The 15,879-nt window shown below is 31.8% G+C and overlaps 2 protein-coding genes across 3 annotated transcripts; both read left to right on the top strand.

The window, feature by feature from the left end:
* Positions 1 to 2,514: 2,514 nt before the first annotated feature.
* On the top strand, positions 2,515 to 5,126 carry LOC114375945 (histone-lysine N-methyltransferase, H3 lysine-9 specific SUVH4-like). Its single transcript, XM_028333815.1, has 2 exons — positions 2,515 to 4,532; positions 4,617 to 5,126. The coding sequence occupies exons 1-2, from the start codon at positions 2,616 to 2,618 to the stop codon at positions 4,728 to 4,730; spliced, it is 2,031 nt and encodes a 676-aa protein (XP_028189616.1). The 5' UTR covers positions 2,515 to 2,615; the 3' UTR covers positions 4,731 to 5,126.
* A 2,548-nt stretch (positions 5,127 to 7,674) lies between these two features.
* LOC114377304 (CBL-interacting protein kinase 24-like) lies at positions 7,675 to 15,336 on the top strand. 2 transcript variants are annotated; one of them, XM_028335753.1, is made up of 14 exons: positions 7,675 to 8,122; positions 8,703 to 8,765; positions 8,847 to 8,918; positions 9,098 to 9,205; positions 9,325 to 9,399; positions 9,553 to 9,606; positions 10,297 to 10,422; positions 11,399 to 11,488; positions 12,054 to 12,176; positions 12,858 to 12,977; positions 13,195 to 13,311; positions 13,759 to 13,815; positions 14,095 to 14,169; positions 14,839 to 15,336. In XM_028335753.1, exons 1-14 carry the CDS (start codon positions 7,958 to 7,960, stop codon positions 14,896 to 14,898), a joined length of 1,305 nt encoding a protein of 434 aa, XP_028191554.1. In that variant the 5' UTR covers positions 7,675 to 7,957; the 3' UTR covers positions 14,899 to 15,336. The 2 variants fall into 2 exon arrangements, with proteins under 2 accessions (XP_028191554.1, XP_028191553.1); XM_028335752.1 differs by having other exon boundaries at positions 7,677 to 8,122; positions 14,811 to 15,336.
* The last annotated feature ends 543 nt before the right edge of the window (positions 15,337 to 15,879 follow it).

Genomic DNA, 15,879 nt, shown 5'->3' on the forward strand with positions numbered 1-15,879 from the left:
TTTGGCCATGTGGGGAGTGATTACGCTAGATGAAAATTTGATACTTTTCTCTATTACATCATCATTTAACAAAACTAGATTACGGATAATATGTTGAATTATAAAAAATTTTCAAGTAAATAATTGATCGAAAGTAATTTAAAAATAATTTATTTATCAAATATGAAAAACATACTTAGCAAAAAAAATACTCTATTTTTTAGGATCGAAATTTTATTTAATCCAAAACAAAATAAGCATAGAGGGTGTGCTAGATAATCTAAATTAAAGTTATAGATAAGTTGAGTTATTTATGGATTATTTGAATTTCACTTCTTAAATATTTAATTGATATTATTTGTTTAATTAAGAGTTTAAGCGTAAAATTATGTTCAAATTATTTAAATGAGTTGGTATCAAACTTTGTAAACTATAACTAACATGATGACCTTTAGCATCGAGTCTATTATTATATTTTAAAATTATAAAGTTGTATTTTAATTTATCCTAACTCTATTTTATCAGAGATCTTAAAAGATTTCTGTAAACATTTTTTTTATTTGATAATTATTATAATTAGGATATTAGCCTTCCTGTGATACCTTACTGGTTATGTGACTAATGAGTTATAGCTATTGGATGGCTCTGTCAACCTTTACAAAGAAAATCATTTCTGTTATCAAAATTCCATCTTGTATTTTTAAGGCACCCTTATTAATACAAAATTATATATTTTATATTTTTTAGTACAAAGATTAATTTCTACCAAATTCTAAATTAATAAACTTAAAAAATACAATAAAAAAATATAATCAAGTAATACATAATTTAAATATCTAGTTATTAAAACTAAGAAATTCTGCAGGCATTTTGCATGACAAATATCACCCACACACTGGAATAGAAACACGTAACTCAGCAAGTATTCATGCAAATAATTTTTCTTTTTTCAAAATTGTCTATTTAATACTTAGTATTTCATGCTGCATATAATCTCTTATTATTCGTCTAAAAACTGCTCGAAATCGAAAGTATCTGTCGATAACAGGAAAAGAATCACGTAATTTATGCAAACTTTTCATATCTTATTTCCAATACGTGTATTAAATACTAGGTTCCTAGTTCCAAATTGATGCTCAATCCTTAATTATTGGCATGCCTCCGTTTATTCAGTAATTAAAAATAGCTTAATTACTTTTCTTATGAAAACTTTGTTATCGATAATTGTAAATTTTAGGGAGCAAATTAAGTAAGAATTTATAGCATGCAATAATATAATTAATATATATATATATAGCCATCTTCTGTGGTTAATTTCGGAGTTTAAAATTTTTGCTGAGATGAACAACATGGAGATACTTTTGCTTGATGAGAATGTACTTTTATTTAGATCCTAAATGCTTTTCAATGTCAAGTCATATGTTTATTATTTTTCATTGGTTTTGCAAGGTGCATGGGAAAATTCAACGCAGATGTCATCAAGCAGAGTTGTATAGAATGACAGTCTCAACGCAGATGTAATCTTTCTTCAAATTTCAACCCTAGCAGTCTCCTTTAGCTATTTCTTTTGCAATTATCATTAACATAAGTCAAGGTCAAATGCCTAAAGCATTTTGAAGTTTATCTGTCCCAAGAAACTTTTTCACATGAACAATAAATAATTATATATTACTGTTTCAAGAGGTCGCATCTAAAAAAGAGTTAAAGATTTTGATTATAATAAATAATGATGATAAATGTTCAACATTGCTTCTAATGTTGTTTTTGAAGAAGTTTTTTTGCAATTTGTAATACCGCTCCATGTTGCATTTTGAATCTAATAAATTAAAAAAACATGACTAATATTATTACATTTTGCTACATGTATCAGAACAAATTATCCATGATATTTTATGTTATATCGTACTATTTTATGTTACGTTAATATGAATTCATGTTTATAATATGATTTTGTTTTACTCAAAGAAACATGTTGATAATATGATAATAACATAATTGTATTATATTTTAAAATGTTATAATAAATAACTGAAAATATTTATCTTAATAAAATTTTGCGCATCGTACGAATGAACCGACGACTAATTGAATCAAAACTCAAATACCAGTATCATATTTGTAAAACAAGTTGTATTCAAATTTTAGTTTTATTCCCTTAAAATTAAAATAGTTAAGCTTACCAAATTTAAATAGTTACTCTTTTTTTAAGGATAGACAAAAGTGAAGAATTGAAAAATTAATTTCTGAAAAATAAAAAATTTAAATTTAATCACTGAATTCATAAATACTATGAAAAATTAATTGTTAAAATTTATAATCTAATATAAATTAATCTTAAAAAATATAATATATATTATTAAATTAATTATTGAATATTATAACTTAATTAATTATAAAATGTTGTAAAAAATTTAAGTAAGAAGAATTTTACTATTTTATTTTCAATGAAAATAATTCAAACATCAAAATCGGAGGAGGAGCGCCTAGCTATGTACGAAAACACAAAACCCTTCGCTTTTACTTCCTCCGCACGCTCTCTCGTCATCATTATTTTTGCCATCTCCAAACCCTAAAAACTTCTAATCCAATCGAAGCAAAAACAACGCCTCCCGACGGACGTTGTTCATCAGCATTTAATGGTTCAAACCAGGGCGGAGAATAGTTCGGAATCCAAAATCGCCGTGGCCAATGGCGGAAAAGTAACCAAGGCTAAGAAGAAATCGAAGTGTTCGACAATGCCGCGGAGATCGAGTGCTCGAATTCAAGCGTTGCAAAAAGCCGAGAAGGAGCTCCTTGCTCGTCAAAAAGCGGAGGTAGTAGTAGTTGAAGAGAAAGACAACTGCGAGAACGCGGTGAGGGCGAAGAAGCGCAATAGAAATAGTGGCGGTGAGGAGAGCGTAGCAGTGGAAGAAGAGGTTGTTTCGAAAAAGCGCAAGGGTAAGGTGGAAGAAGTGAATGGGAAGCAGGAAAATGCGGGTGGGGGTTTGGGGGAGAAGAGTGACCCTCTCAAGGTGAAAGAGACTGTAAGACTGTTTAACAAGTATTACCTTCATTTTGTTCAGGAAGAAGAAAAGAGGTGTGCAGCGGCTGAGCCCAAAGCTGCTAAACAAAAGGGTTCTAGAAAGGCAAAGAAGAGAGGTGAAAAATCAAAGGTCACTTCTAAGCGACCAGATCTAAAGGCCATGGGGAAGATGGTGGATAATAATGAAGTATTGTACCCTGGGAAAAGAATTGGCGACATTCCAGGTATTGAGGTTGGATATCAGTTCTATTCTCGTTGTGAAATGGTTGCGGTTGGTTTTCATAGCCACTGGTTAAAGGGCATTGATTATATGCCCAAATCCTATGCCAATGTGTACACTACGTATGAATTTCCAGTTGCTGTTGCCATTATTTTGTCGGGTATGTACGAGGATGATCTCGACAATGCTGACGATGTTGTATACACTGGTCAAGGTGGGCATAATCTCACTGGCAATAAGCGCCAAATCAGGGATCAGAAGTTGGAGTATGGTAACCTGGCTCTCAAGAATTGCGTTGAGCAATGTGTGCCTATTAGAGTCATTCGTGGTCATAAATCTTCAAGCAGTTACTCTGGTAAAATATACACATATGATGGCTTGTACAATGTTGTTGAATATTGGGCAGAGAAGGGAATATCTGGATTCACAGTCTACAAGTTTAGACTTAGCAGGGTTAAAGGGCAACCTAAATTAACCACAAATCAGGTATATTTTGTAAATGGACGTGTACCTCGATCTCTAACAGAGATACAAGGATTGGTCTGTGAGGACATCACTGGAGGTCAAGAAGATATTCCCATTCCGGCTACAAATTTGGTTGATGACCCTCCTGTTCCACCCACAGGTTTCACATATTGTAAGTCTCTTAAGCTTGCAAAGAATGTGAAGCTTCCAAGGATGAATGGCACCGGATGTAAATGCAAAGGCATTTGTAATGACCCAACAACCTGTGCATGTGCACTGCGTAATGGCTCTGATTTTCCATATGTATCTCGGGATGGTGGCAGGTTAGTTGAAGCCAAAGATGTTGTCTTTGAATGTGGTCCCAAATGTGGTTGTGATCCAGGTTGTGTGAACCGAACTTCTCAAAAAGGACTTAGATATCGTCTCGAGGTTTTCCGCACTGCAAACAAAGGATGGGCTGTTAGATCCTGGGATTTTATACCTTCTGGAGCACCAGTTTGTGAGTACACTGGAATACTTTCTAGGACAGATGATATGGATAGGGTATTGGAAAATAATTATATTTTCGAGATAGATTGCTTGCTAACCATGAAGGGGCTTGGGGGGAGGGAGAAACGGTCTCCAAAAGGAGAGATTTCTGCAAATCTCTTGGACAAATATGATGATCAAAGTTCTGAAAGTGCGCCAGAGTTTTGTATTGATGCAGGATCTACTGGAAATGTTGCTAGGTTTATAAACCATTGTTGTGAGCCCAATCTGTTTGTTCAATGTGTTTTGAGCACACACCATGATTTGAGATTGGCTCGTGTAATGCTGTTTGCTGCGGACAACATACCCCCTTTGCAGGTAACTCATTTTCTATATTTTACCCACCAATTTATCTGTGGTATTTTTAGCAATATCTTGATTAATCTCTTTGATTGCTTGCAGGAATTAACGTATGACTATGGTTATGAGCTTGATAGCGTCTTGGATTCTGATGGGAAGATCAAGCAAATGCCATGCTATTGTGGAGCCTCATACTGCAGGAAGCGATTATTCTAAATGTTACAGGAAAAGTTGTATGTGGTCTTTTTTGCAAAACTATCGCGGTTTCGAGTATTTGTTATTTAACTTGAGCTGCAAGCTATGAAGCACAGACACTCCAGTCCCTTGTCGTGTCTGGTGTCCGACACGCGTCCGTGTCAGTGTCCGACACCGACACGACACCCGTATTACGTTCTATATTTTGGACATTACAGGTGTCCACATGTCCGTATCCGTGTCGTGTCCGATGTTCGTGTCGGTGTTGGTGCTTCATAGGCCGCAAGTGCTCTCTAGTCATGTGTGGTTGATGTGCGCAGTATATATGTTTTGTGCTGCAATGGCAGCAAAGGAACATTGGAATTTTTTGTGCAAATTCAAGGAAATATATAGATTCATTTTTTGCTAAAAAAAAAATCAAATATTCGCTCTTGACTTAATCTATCTATAATATCTTTACATATAGGTTCTACAAAGGGAGAGAATAATACATGCTATTTGTTTTTGTGGTTTATACTTTTCATACAATGCTTTCTACAAAATACAAATATATATTTGTTTCACTTTTTTTTTTGTTTGATACAAGTTCTAATACATGTTTTTTCGGTGCAAAATGTATTTCAGTTCTAATTAATACTTGTTTCACTCTTTGAGTTACATTTTTATTTATTCGTTGACCTTTTCTTTGAAGTGCACTTGGGTTTTGTTTGCTAGTTGCATGTATTGTAATTTAATTTTGTTGTTTATTGATTTTTGTCTCGTTCTAAGGTGTTGTTTTTGCATGCATTGTACTTGAGTTTTGTTGTTTATTGAGTTTTGACAGATTATAATTTGTTTTATTTGCTGACATTCTGTTTGCATTGCTCCGTTGTGCGGAATATGAAGTTCTTGTTTGATAAAATTTCATCGTTGCACGGGAAGATTTTAATTAACAAATATATAAATTTTTGTTAAATTTGCACCCTTAATATAAAAATAAATTACAATAAGATATGATTCTGCACTATCATTAAATAAAGATATAAGCATATTAAAAGTAAACTTAATTATTTTCAAATAAATATATATTTTTAGTGTTTTTTACCTCTGCAATATTAGAGTTCTTGTTGTCTTTGTTTTTAAAATATAAAATAAATTAAGATAATACAAAATAAAATAAAATTTTGATAGTTGATATTTTATTTTAAATCACTTTAAAATTATATATTTTAAAGAAAATATTGATATCATATAAAATTATCTCATTTTTAAATTTAAATAATAAAATTTTGATGTTGAATATTTTAAATCACTATAAAATACATATGTCATTTACAAATTAAAAATAATATTTCTTTTAAAAAATTCAGTCAAAGTCAAATCAATCATTTAACTTTAGTGGAAAATGATAAAATTTAAATTAATTCATAAGATGTGCATTAGAGTTTAAAGAAGTATGTAGATGAAAATTGATGACAAGAATATAGGGTCATTCTGGAAGCCGGTGGATACGATTCAACAAGGCCAGATGTTCAACTAGTTGCAAAAAAGCAGGGCAATCTTCATCTTCATAGAAATAAAAGAGAATAGATAGAAAAGGACGGCACCTTTGCCTTTGACATTAGAGTGCATAACAGTCATAATTTGTTATCCTTCGTTCTAAGGGTGGGAATAGATCAGGTCGATTTATAGGGGTCTATGACTTAATCTATATAAAGTCTGACCTTAATTAATCTATTTAATTAAAAGATTAGACTCAGATTTTTTTTAAAAGTCTATTAAATTAAATAGACCAATTATATAAATATATATATATATATATATATATATATATATATATATATTATTTTTTGATACCAATTTATACTTGTATTATTTTTTGGGTACAATTAATTTTTGTTGAAACTAACAAATTTTGATTACACATTACTGCTCGATAACTTCCATTTTTATAATTAAGTAAGACTTTAATTATAATTTAAGTGTGAGTCATGTGTCTCTTTATAGATTTTCCTATTCTTGTTCTACTCTAGAGCAGAGAAACATTAAAGATTTAATATATGAAGTTCCTACTCTAGAGCAAAAGAAACATTAAAGACTTAATGTGAATAAGACTTTTAAAAAGACTATCAGGTCATATTAGACTTTTAAAAAAGTCAGATCAAGCCAAAATAAAAGTTTTTGATAGATTATAGGTCAGGTTCAGGCGTCAAAAATTCATCGTAGGCTATACTGTAGCCACTCTTAAAGTTTGACCTGACTTTTTTTCACCCCTACTTCTTCCATATATTCTAATTTTGGATCTTATTATTAACCAAGGATATTGATTAATAAATTAAAAGAAAAAAATATTTATTCTAAAAATTATAAAAAACACGGAACAAAATTATAAATAATATAATTATACGTATGTTAATAATTTTTTTTAAGAAATTTCTTAATCAATGTTCAATACACAATGATTTGTATTTACCTCTAATTTTATAGCGTGTTTGTATTCCTGTTCATGAAACACATTTTTCACCGCGGACGGGGGCAGCAAATTTATGTTGCTTTGGAAACTACTCCCATATATACCTGTTTAAAATGCACTTCAAACATGCTATTAGACTAGTCAATGAAGTAGTGAAATCTCTGGTTTAATTAGAGAAAAAGTTATTTATTTTTACTATTTTTTCGAAGAACTTAAACAAAGATTTTCGGAAAAGAAAAACTATGAAGAGGTTTATTTGAGCAAATATTTGAAATTAAATCACAAAATGCATAACTTTGGTAAGTTGATTGAATAATAAGTGGGGAGCACTATGGTTTTAAATTTTTCTTTAATTATAAGCACACATCTATAAGATAAATTTACGCAGGAACTTAATTAAACGATTTATGTAACAAAAAGAAAAAGTTAATAAAGATTTAACGGCAATTAATAGTAGGCATAAAGTTTATGTGAGCAAAGGTCAAGTATCTTTTATGAGCACGCTAAGAAGAAGCGTAAGACGATGGGGACATTGGCAACTTGCCATACATACACCATTTTCCATTTTATCAGTCTTTTTGGATTCTCGCTTCTTCTTTTCTTTCCAATTCTAGAATATTCCTATTCTTCTTCTCATTTCAACTCTTGGTTCTTTTCTCGTCACGCTAGTAAGCGTAGTTCGGTGTTGGAGAATCAGGTTCCAGTCCCAGAATACTGCTATTCTCGAATAACTGAATTGTGTTTCTAGGTTATCTTCTCTGAATTGCAATTGCAAATGAATGATCGTTGAAAAACTATGAAGAAGGTGAGGAGAAAGATCGGCAAGTATGAGGTGGGTCGAACAATTGGCGAAGGCACCTTCGCCAAGGTTAAGTTCGCAAGAAACTCGGAGACAGGGGATAGCGTGGCTATTAAAATCATGGCTAAGACCACCATTCTCCAGCACAGAATGGTTGAACAGGTCCACCTTTTTTCCTTTTCTACTTCTCTAAAAGTAACTCATTTTTCAATTTCAAGTATATTGTTTATGACCTTTATGTTTTAGATTTTAATTCATGTTTGCTTTGGTGTTCATACAAATTCAAGTTGTTAATTCTTCATTTGTTATCCAAAAAACATTAATAAAATTAAAACAATCTAGAGATAAAAATATGATCAGCCACATCAGGTTGCTAGTGGTGGCATGATTTTGAGGCCAATGGCTTAGTCTACATCAGGTTTAGACCAAACCTATTTGCACAATAAGTCAAATAAGGCCTTATTTAAAGCCTATTTAGTAACAAAAGTTCAAGCTTTGCGCTATTGAAAATGCCTAACAGACTGGCCTATTTAAACAAAGACAAGTAATATAATGATAATATATCGTTGTTATTTTTATTTAAATTTTTACTGTAATGGTTCGAAATTTGCAGTCAAGGTTCTGCTTCTAATCTTGCTTGTGCATTTATGGCAGAATAACGATGGAGTTTGTTGTACTGAATACCTATTGTAATTCTTTCCATCTTTTGCTATTAGCTTTTCTAACATGAACCATGTTATAGATTAAAAGAGAGATATCCATTATGAAGATTGTCAGGAATCCTAATATAGTTAGATTACACGAGGTATGTTTAGATATCCTAATATGTCAGGAATTATACCATATTTCTTTCTTTTCTATTTCTCACATTGTTTTCAAATTTTAGGTTTTGGCTAGCCAGACCAGGATCTACATAATCCTTGAATTTGTAATGGGAGGGGAACTATATGATAAAATTGTAAGTTTTTATCTTTATATATTATGGAATATATTAGAGTTTAATTCTTCTGAACACTGATAGTTCTCAAGTCTGACCTTTTAAATTAACAATTATTGCTGAGATGCTAACAAACTTTTGTTAATGATTTGATTTTGTTTGTTGCTTATGTTACAATTACACTGCTTCTGAATCTGTAGGTTCAGCAGGGAAAGCTTTCTGAAAATGAATCTAGGCGCTACTTTCAACAACTTATAGACGCAGTTGATCATTGTCATAGAAAGGGTGTGTACCATAGAGACTTGAAGGTGAAAGACAATATTGTGTGTGTGTGTGTGTTTGTGTTTATGTTTTTGTGTGGTAAATGTTTTAACTTTTAACCATTTTGTGTCTGTCTTGATCAATTTGCTTTCTTCCCTTTTGATAGCCTGAAAATCTTCTTCTTGATGCTTACGGAAATTTGAAGGTTTCTGACTTTGGATTGAGTGCATTGACTAAACAGGTAAGATTGTACTTGTAAAATTGGAGATAATGATTGGTTTCATCACACTGGCATCTTGTTCTTGCTTTGTCTCTGAATAATGATTTTTGGAAATAGCAGAAGCTGCTGAACTAATATCTTCCATCTTTTCCTCTCCGTTTTTCTTTTTTGTAGGGTGTTGACCTTCTTCACACCACTTGTGGGACCCCAAACTATGTTGCCCCTGAGGTAAATTTGGTTATACACATTTCTTATGTCATTCTCAATTATTGCCTTAAACTTTTGCTCCTTTTCCTATGGGTGATTGGCTACTTGGCTTAGATTAATGGTTCGATATAATTCTTCATATCAAGTTTCGTTCTGGTCTTTTAGACAAATCACTAGTGATGAAAATCATGAAATAGATCAATAGTATTAAGTTGAGTGTCCTCTGCATTGCATTTTTCTGTTTTTCTCTAATTTCAGCACGAATCTTAAAATATATATACAACTACATTATAATATAATTTAAACTTGGTATTTAAAAAAGAGAAATTAAGAATGACATGTCATTCTTTGAGGGAGAGTAAAATAAGAAATTAATCCACTTTAAAGTTAAAGTAGTGTAATTCAATTTATACTAGATATTATGCCTTACCGGTAAACCCTTGTCTTGGAAGTTGGAGCAAGAGTCATCTTCAGCTCAGTTCATTAATTATACATTTCATGATTGAGTTAATAATTATTGCACTATTCTCATCCCATGACATTGATGTATTCAATTATATGCATAAGGCAATATAGTTATTTTAGGTAGCAATTTTGGTTGTGGCAAGTTGCGTGTTTCTTCTAAGTGATTTAATTAGGAGTTAGTATAAATTTGATTTTTTTCTCCTTAGTGCAATAATTTCGGTTTCTCACTGAAATGATCTTTTGCAGGTACTCAGCAATAGAGGATATGATGGTGCAGCAGCTGATGTTTGGTCATGTGGAGTCATCCTATATGTTCTAATGGCTGGATATCTTCCTTTTGAGGAGGCAGACCTTCCAACACTGTATAGTAGGGTATTCTACCTTTTCCTTATAATCTTGAAGCAAAGACTTGAACGTTGAAAGAGCTAGAAAGAAGTGCAAAAGATGTAGGTAGTGAATGTAATAGAAAAGAAGACCAGTGGAACACCATTTTTAACTACTTTGGAGCTTTATTTACATTTTAAATCTTGAACTAATCCTAATATAGAAAAATTAGTCTCTAGAAATAATAAGAAACAGATCTAGTAATTAAAATATTAATAACAATGTCCTACCTAAATAACCTTAATAATTATATACATAATATAAAAATGAACTATTAAGTCTACACACAGTATTGGTGGTGACAGTAAAATTGCCAAAAATGAAGAAAAAGTTTCGGTGACCACCATCTTTCTTTGTTGTGTCATCCTTGCTCTAATAGTTGTTTTTTATATGCTCTATTATATAATATGTAAGGGTGAGATTCATTGTTCTTATGTTCATGCTTATTATCCAGTAGATCTTCTTAATGAAAACTTGTTTGGAACCTTATTATTGGGAAGGTAAATGTGAGAAAGAAACTCTGTGGAACTGAATGTAGTTAAGAAAAGAGAGAATTTGATACGGTGAGGCAGCAGTAGTGTGCATAGGTTTTAGAGGGAGTGAGTGGGGGAAGGGATTCTGTTTTGTATATAGTTCAGGACTATAGCTGAGTATTGGGGCTGGAAAATAGGGTTTCCCTCTTCCCTTGAAGGGGCAACAGTCCTGGACTCTGGGGTTAGTCAGGCCTTGAGGTTCTTTGTCTTGGTGTAATAATCTAATTCCAGTGCGATGGTGTTAATAATCCCTCTGACTTTTGCTCTTCACTCATTCTCTTTCAAAACTTGATCCTCTTGTCTTTCATATTAGATACCATGAGGAATCTTTTGAGTTTGCTGAAATGTTCATTTTTGAGCATTTGGTGATGTAGATTGTAGCCTTCTGTTAACTTGTTGCTGCTGGTTTTTCTTTTTATTTAAACTTGTAGATAAATGCTGCAGAATTTGTTTGCCCATTCTGGTTTTCTGCAGACACAAAGTCATTCATACAAAAAATTCTGGATCCTAATCCTAAAACAGTGAGTACAACTTTCCATTTGTTTCAGACTTATTTAGTTACAGTCTCTAGTACAGACATACCTGCATTATGGTATATATGAACTGTGTTTCTCACTGATTATCTTGACACGTTTTTATAATTTTAAGTCTGTTTATTCCTACTACTTAATGCAAGTCTATGTATTGTGCTGTGAACAGGTATAACAATTTTCTTTGTATTTTTTTGTTTTTCATTTCTCCTTTTCTTATATGGGAAACAAAAAAATTTGAAAAATAGTCAAAATTGAGACAATAATCGATGTTATTCTCATTAAAAGATGTCACTAGTTATGATCTATTTTTGCAGTCATCTTGTATTTTTATGGTTCTTTAAGGATTCTTGATTTTTTCCTATACTAAAATAAATACATTTTCTAATATATAGATTTTGCCTACCATATGGTTGTCTGAGTATATTATCTACTGTCCAATTAAGTATAGTTGTATAAAGATTTACTCTTGGGGAAATTTTACACCTGATTATTTGCAAATACTTGTGAATTCAATAAATTATTTTTAATTAATTCCAATATATTATATATGCAGCGGGTGAAAATTGAAGAAATAAGGAAAGAGCCATGGTTCAAGAAAAACTATTTTCCTGTCAAACTCGGGGAAGACGAGCAAGTGAATTTGGATGATGTTCGAGCTGTTTTTGATGATATTGAGGTTTGCTGTTGTTTTTTGTTCTGTTTAATTTATACCAACAAAATTTATTTTTGCAAATGTATGTGTTAAACCTTTCTTACATAGTTACATATCCATAGCTTCAAATACAATGTGTGTGTACAAATATGTCATGTGACTTATCAAGTGAAGGACATGGAAATGTGTTGAGAAAAAAGTTATTGAGACTTTGACTATGATTTTGATACTATCGGGCTTGAAAATGACAATATAATACATTGTTGAAGTAGGTTTTCAATTACTGGTGGAGGATAAGATATGTGCAAATTAAAATTATATGCTTGTGGATAATGAATTAGTTCTTTCCCTTTATACAGAATAATAAAAATATCTACATCCAGTTATGCAAAAATATATTGCTCATGATTATGGAAAGTTCTTATACACTATTACAAAAGAAAAATTGCCATGGTTACTGGTCACTAATATTTTTATTCAGCTAAAAAATATAAATTTTTGAAGACTTTAAAAGCTCACTTTCTTCACTTCATAAGGAATTAGGATTATCAAAACTTTTTGCCTCTTTATATACCAATTATACAGTTATATAACAGTTGGAAGGAAAATCAACTACCTTTAAGATTTTTGTTGTTAGTTATCTGACAGTCACATGCATTTCATTCACTAATCAGGGATAAATTGGCAATTTTTGCATTTATATAGGACCAATATGTTGCTGAAAGGTCAGAAATTACTGAGGGAGGTCCTCTGATAATGAATGCATTTGAGATGATTGCCTTATCACAAGGGTTGAATCTTTCACCACTATTTGATAGGCTTCAGGTATTGTTATATTTTCTTCTTCCTGCCCTACAATCTCATGGTTCCTTTATGTCTCTGGCTGCCATGTAACTTTTTATACTTCCACCTGCCTAGGTGGGTATTAGAGGACATCTGATTTCAAGTTTGAATTGAAGTGGTGCAAGTTGGTTCAGAGTCTATGTTTTTTGAGGTTGTCTGATGCATTGCCCCAATTGATATTCTTTTGCTGTTCTAACAGGATAATGTAAAGCGGCAAACTCGTTTTGTCTCCCGTAAACCAGCAAAAGTTATAATTTCTTCAATTGAAGCTGTTGCAGAGTCAATGGGTCTTAAGGTCCATTCTCGCAATTACAAGGTATAACTCCACTTGTCTACTTTACATTGTAAATGTTTAATGGATAACACAGGCTCAATATGCTTAATTTGATAATAACTGGTGTTGTGATGTATCAGGCATTTTTCACATAATTATGAGCAGACTTTCATGTAATCCTATTGTCACAGATATCAACGCAATCTTTGTTGTTTGTAACTTTTGCTGTTCCATTTTAGCTATTGTGAAATTACTCTGCATCATCTATTATGCCATATTAGCCAATTTACATTTTAAATGAGAATTATTGTTTCAATAACATTACATCCCTAAGTAGGGATTGCTAATTCAAAATAGGTGATTGTTTGGTGGTCTAATCTTGAGACTAGGTAGAGATTTTTGTACTTGATTCTTAAAAGAAACTTGTAGTCACATTTCTCGCTTTTATTTTTTTCTCCTATGGTTCCCTTAAAGTATTTTTTCTTGTAGGTGAGGCTTGAAGGCGTTTCTGCAAACAGGGTTGGACCATTTGCTGTGGTCTTGGAGGTAGTTTGTTTTTGCTTTTGTTGTGTTCATTAATTTTTGAGAAATGCTAGGAACACACTTTCTTTGACTTTTAAAATTTATTGAAATTATCAAAATTTTGTGAATCCCACGTCATATTTAATGAAATTTCTCTCTTGATTTTGTAGTTTTTAATAAATTCCAGACCAATGGAAGAGAGTGTGTTAGAAATTGTATTGCTAGTATTCCTCTTATTTTTTATATGAAAGTTTTATTTCTGCTTGAGTCTTGATTAAAATCATCTATGCATTTTCTCAAAAGGTGTTTGAAGTTGCACCATCCCTTTTCATGGTTGATGTTCGGAGGGCCACCGGGGATACTTTTGACTACCACAAGGTTAGCTTCAGTATTTACATATATCTGTATTTGAACTTCTCAAAATACTTTCAACCTCTTCTAAGAAATGAAATGACATTTTTATGCTTTGAAGTTGAGAAATTGTTGAATATGGATTAAGGAGATGATGAGCTGGAAATCATTTCAATAGAAAAAATTTAAGAAAAAGGACAGGAAAAATAAGTACTTAACAGTTGAAACTTGAAAGGATGGTAAGTCTAGCAGTATCAACCAAGAGGGCCTTTTTTCTGTAAGAGTGAGACAAATATTAACCATTAGATCTTTCTATAAACAGTAAAGATTAATATACGACAGTTATAACTTTTTAAGTGATTATGTAACTTTTGAATAACTTAAAATTTCAATGTATATGTCCATCAATCCTTGCTTTGATACTAAAATGGTTTTGTAATGGTTACATTAACACTCAGCCAAAGTTATATCTATTATTTTTTGGTTGATGTATATTAGTTCGATCGTGCTACCCCACATTTAATCCTATTGCTAGAAAGTGTGTATTTTCCTTTCCGCTTCTCGAATGTGTGTACTCAGTAGCATTTGTAAAAGCAGCGTCATGTGCACACGTATTTTTATATTTGCATGCGTATAAATTGACAGTAACATATTTTGCACTTTTGCAGTTTTACATGAATTTTTGTGCCAAACTAGGAAACATTATTTGGAGACCGGCAGGGACTATGCCAAATTCTAATCTGCTCAAGCAAATGACTTTATAATCCACTTCATGCGGGTGTGATTAATTAGAAGAGCACTAACTGGTCCCCGAGTATGCTAAAAATTAGTATCCTTTCTAGCTATCATAATGCAACATACACTGTATGAATAGTATTGCAAACGGGTATCACTGTCAACTTACAACATGGCTTAAAGTATAATGGTTTACAAAAACAATCTTGGGAGAAGGAAAGGAAAAAAACCCTATTGCAATCATCTTGTAGTTGTAGCAAATCTACCCCACAATGGTTTACAAAACCAATATATTGTTTGGTTCGGGCAGAAATGTATAAAGCATAATGCTTTCCGTCACCAATTCTGTCAGCGTGTTTGGGAGAGCTATTCAAATTCTCAAACACGTTTGTTTGAGACATGCTGTTTTGTATAAAAAAGCGTCTTTGGTCGCAATAAATTAAAAGTTAAGTCTGTTAATTGTCATTAAAATTGAAAATATAATTTTCTATGACTGAAAATTTTATACTAGTATGTTTTACTATCATATACTTGTTCTTAAGATTTTTTTTTATTTAACTTAAAAGAATACAAATTACTTTACTCTATTTAATTTTTTACCAAAATTTTGTATTGCTCACTTAAACACAGATTGAGGTTGAATTGTCGTTGAACAATGTGGAATTTTAAATTATCATTTGGAGGTACGCTGATAGTTACTTGTTCTGAATTGTCAGAACATGAAATTAGTAGGGCTTGGGTCATTGTTACTGAAAAAAATGTCGGGTCATGTTTTGCTGAGATGCTATAGACTAATTCTAGTAAAATGAAATAAAGAATTAATTATGATTTTGGTCCGTCAATTTCTTGAGATTTTTCACTTTTAATTTTTAAATAAAAGTTTGACTAATTTTAATTCCTGGTTTTTTATATCTGTTTAGTGTTTTTAAGTCGTCCGATTATGACATGTCACTAAATGATAATGTGACGGTATGAAAGAATACCATGTGTGTAAAATTTTGT

Source organism: Glycine soja, chromosome 11 (genome assembly GCF_004193775.1).
Source record: "Glycine soja cultivar W05 chromosome 11, ASM419377v2, whole genome shotgun sequence".
Lineage (NCBI taxonomy): Eukaryota > Viridiplantae > Streptophyta > Magnoliopsida > Fabales > Fabaceae > Glycine > Glycine soja.

What these genes read in the sequence shown, in the direction of transcription:
- LOC114375945 (XM_028333815.1), top strand. Translation starts at nt 2,616, where the DNA reads ATGGTTCAAACCAGGGCGGAGAATAGTTCGGAATCCAAAATCGCCGTG. An exon ending in ACAACATACCCCCTTTGCAG is followed by an intron (nt 4,533 to 4,616) that starts GTAACTCATTTT and finishes GATTGCTTGCAG; the next exon opens with GAATTAACGTATGACTATGG.
- LOC114377304 (XM_028335752.1), top strand. Translation starts at nt 7,958, where the DNA reads ATGAAGAAGGTGAGGAGAAAGATCGGCAAGTATGAGGTGGGTCGAACA. An exon ending in TGAGTGCATTGACTAAACAG is followed by an intron (nt 9,400 to 9,552) that starts GTAAGATTGTAC and finishes TCTTTTTTGTAG; the next exon opens with GGTGTTGACCTTCTTCACAC. An exon ending in CAAACTATGTTGCCCCTGAG is followed by an intron (nt 9,607 to 10,296) that starts GTAAATTTGGTT and finishes GATCTTTTGCAG; the next exon opens with GTACTCAGCAATAGAGGATA.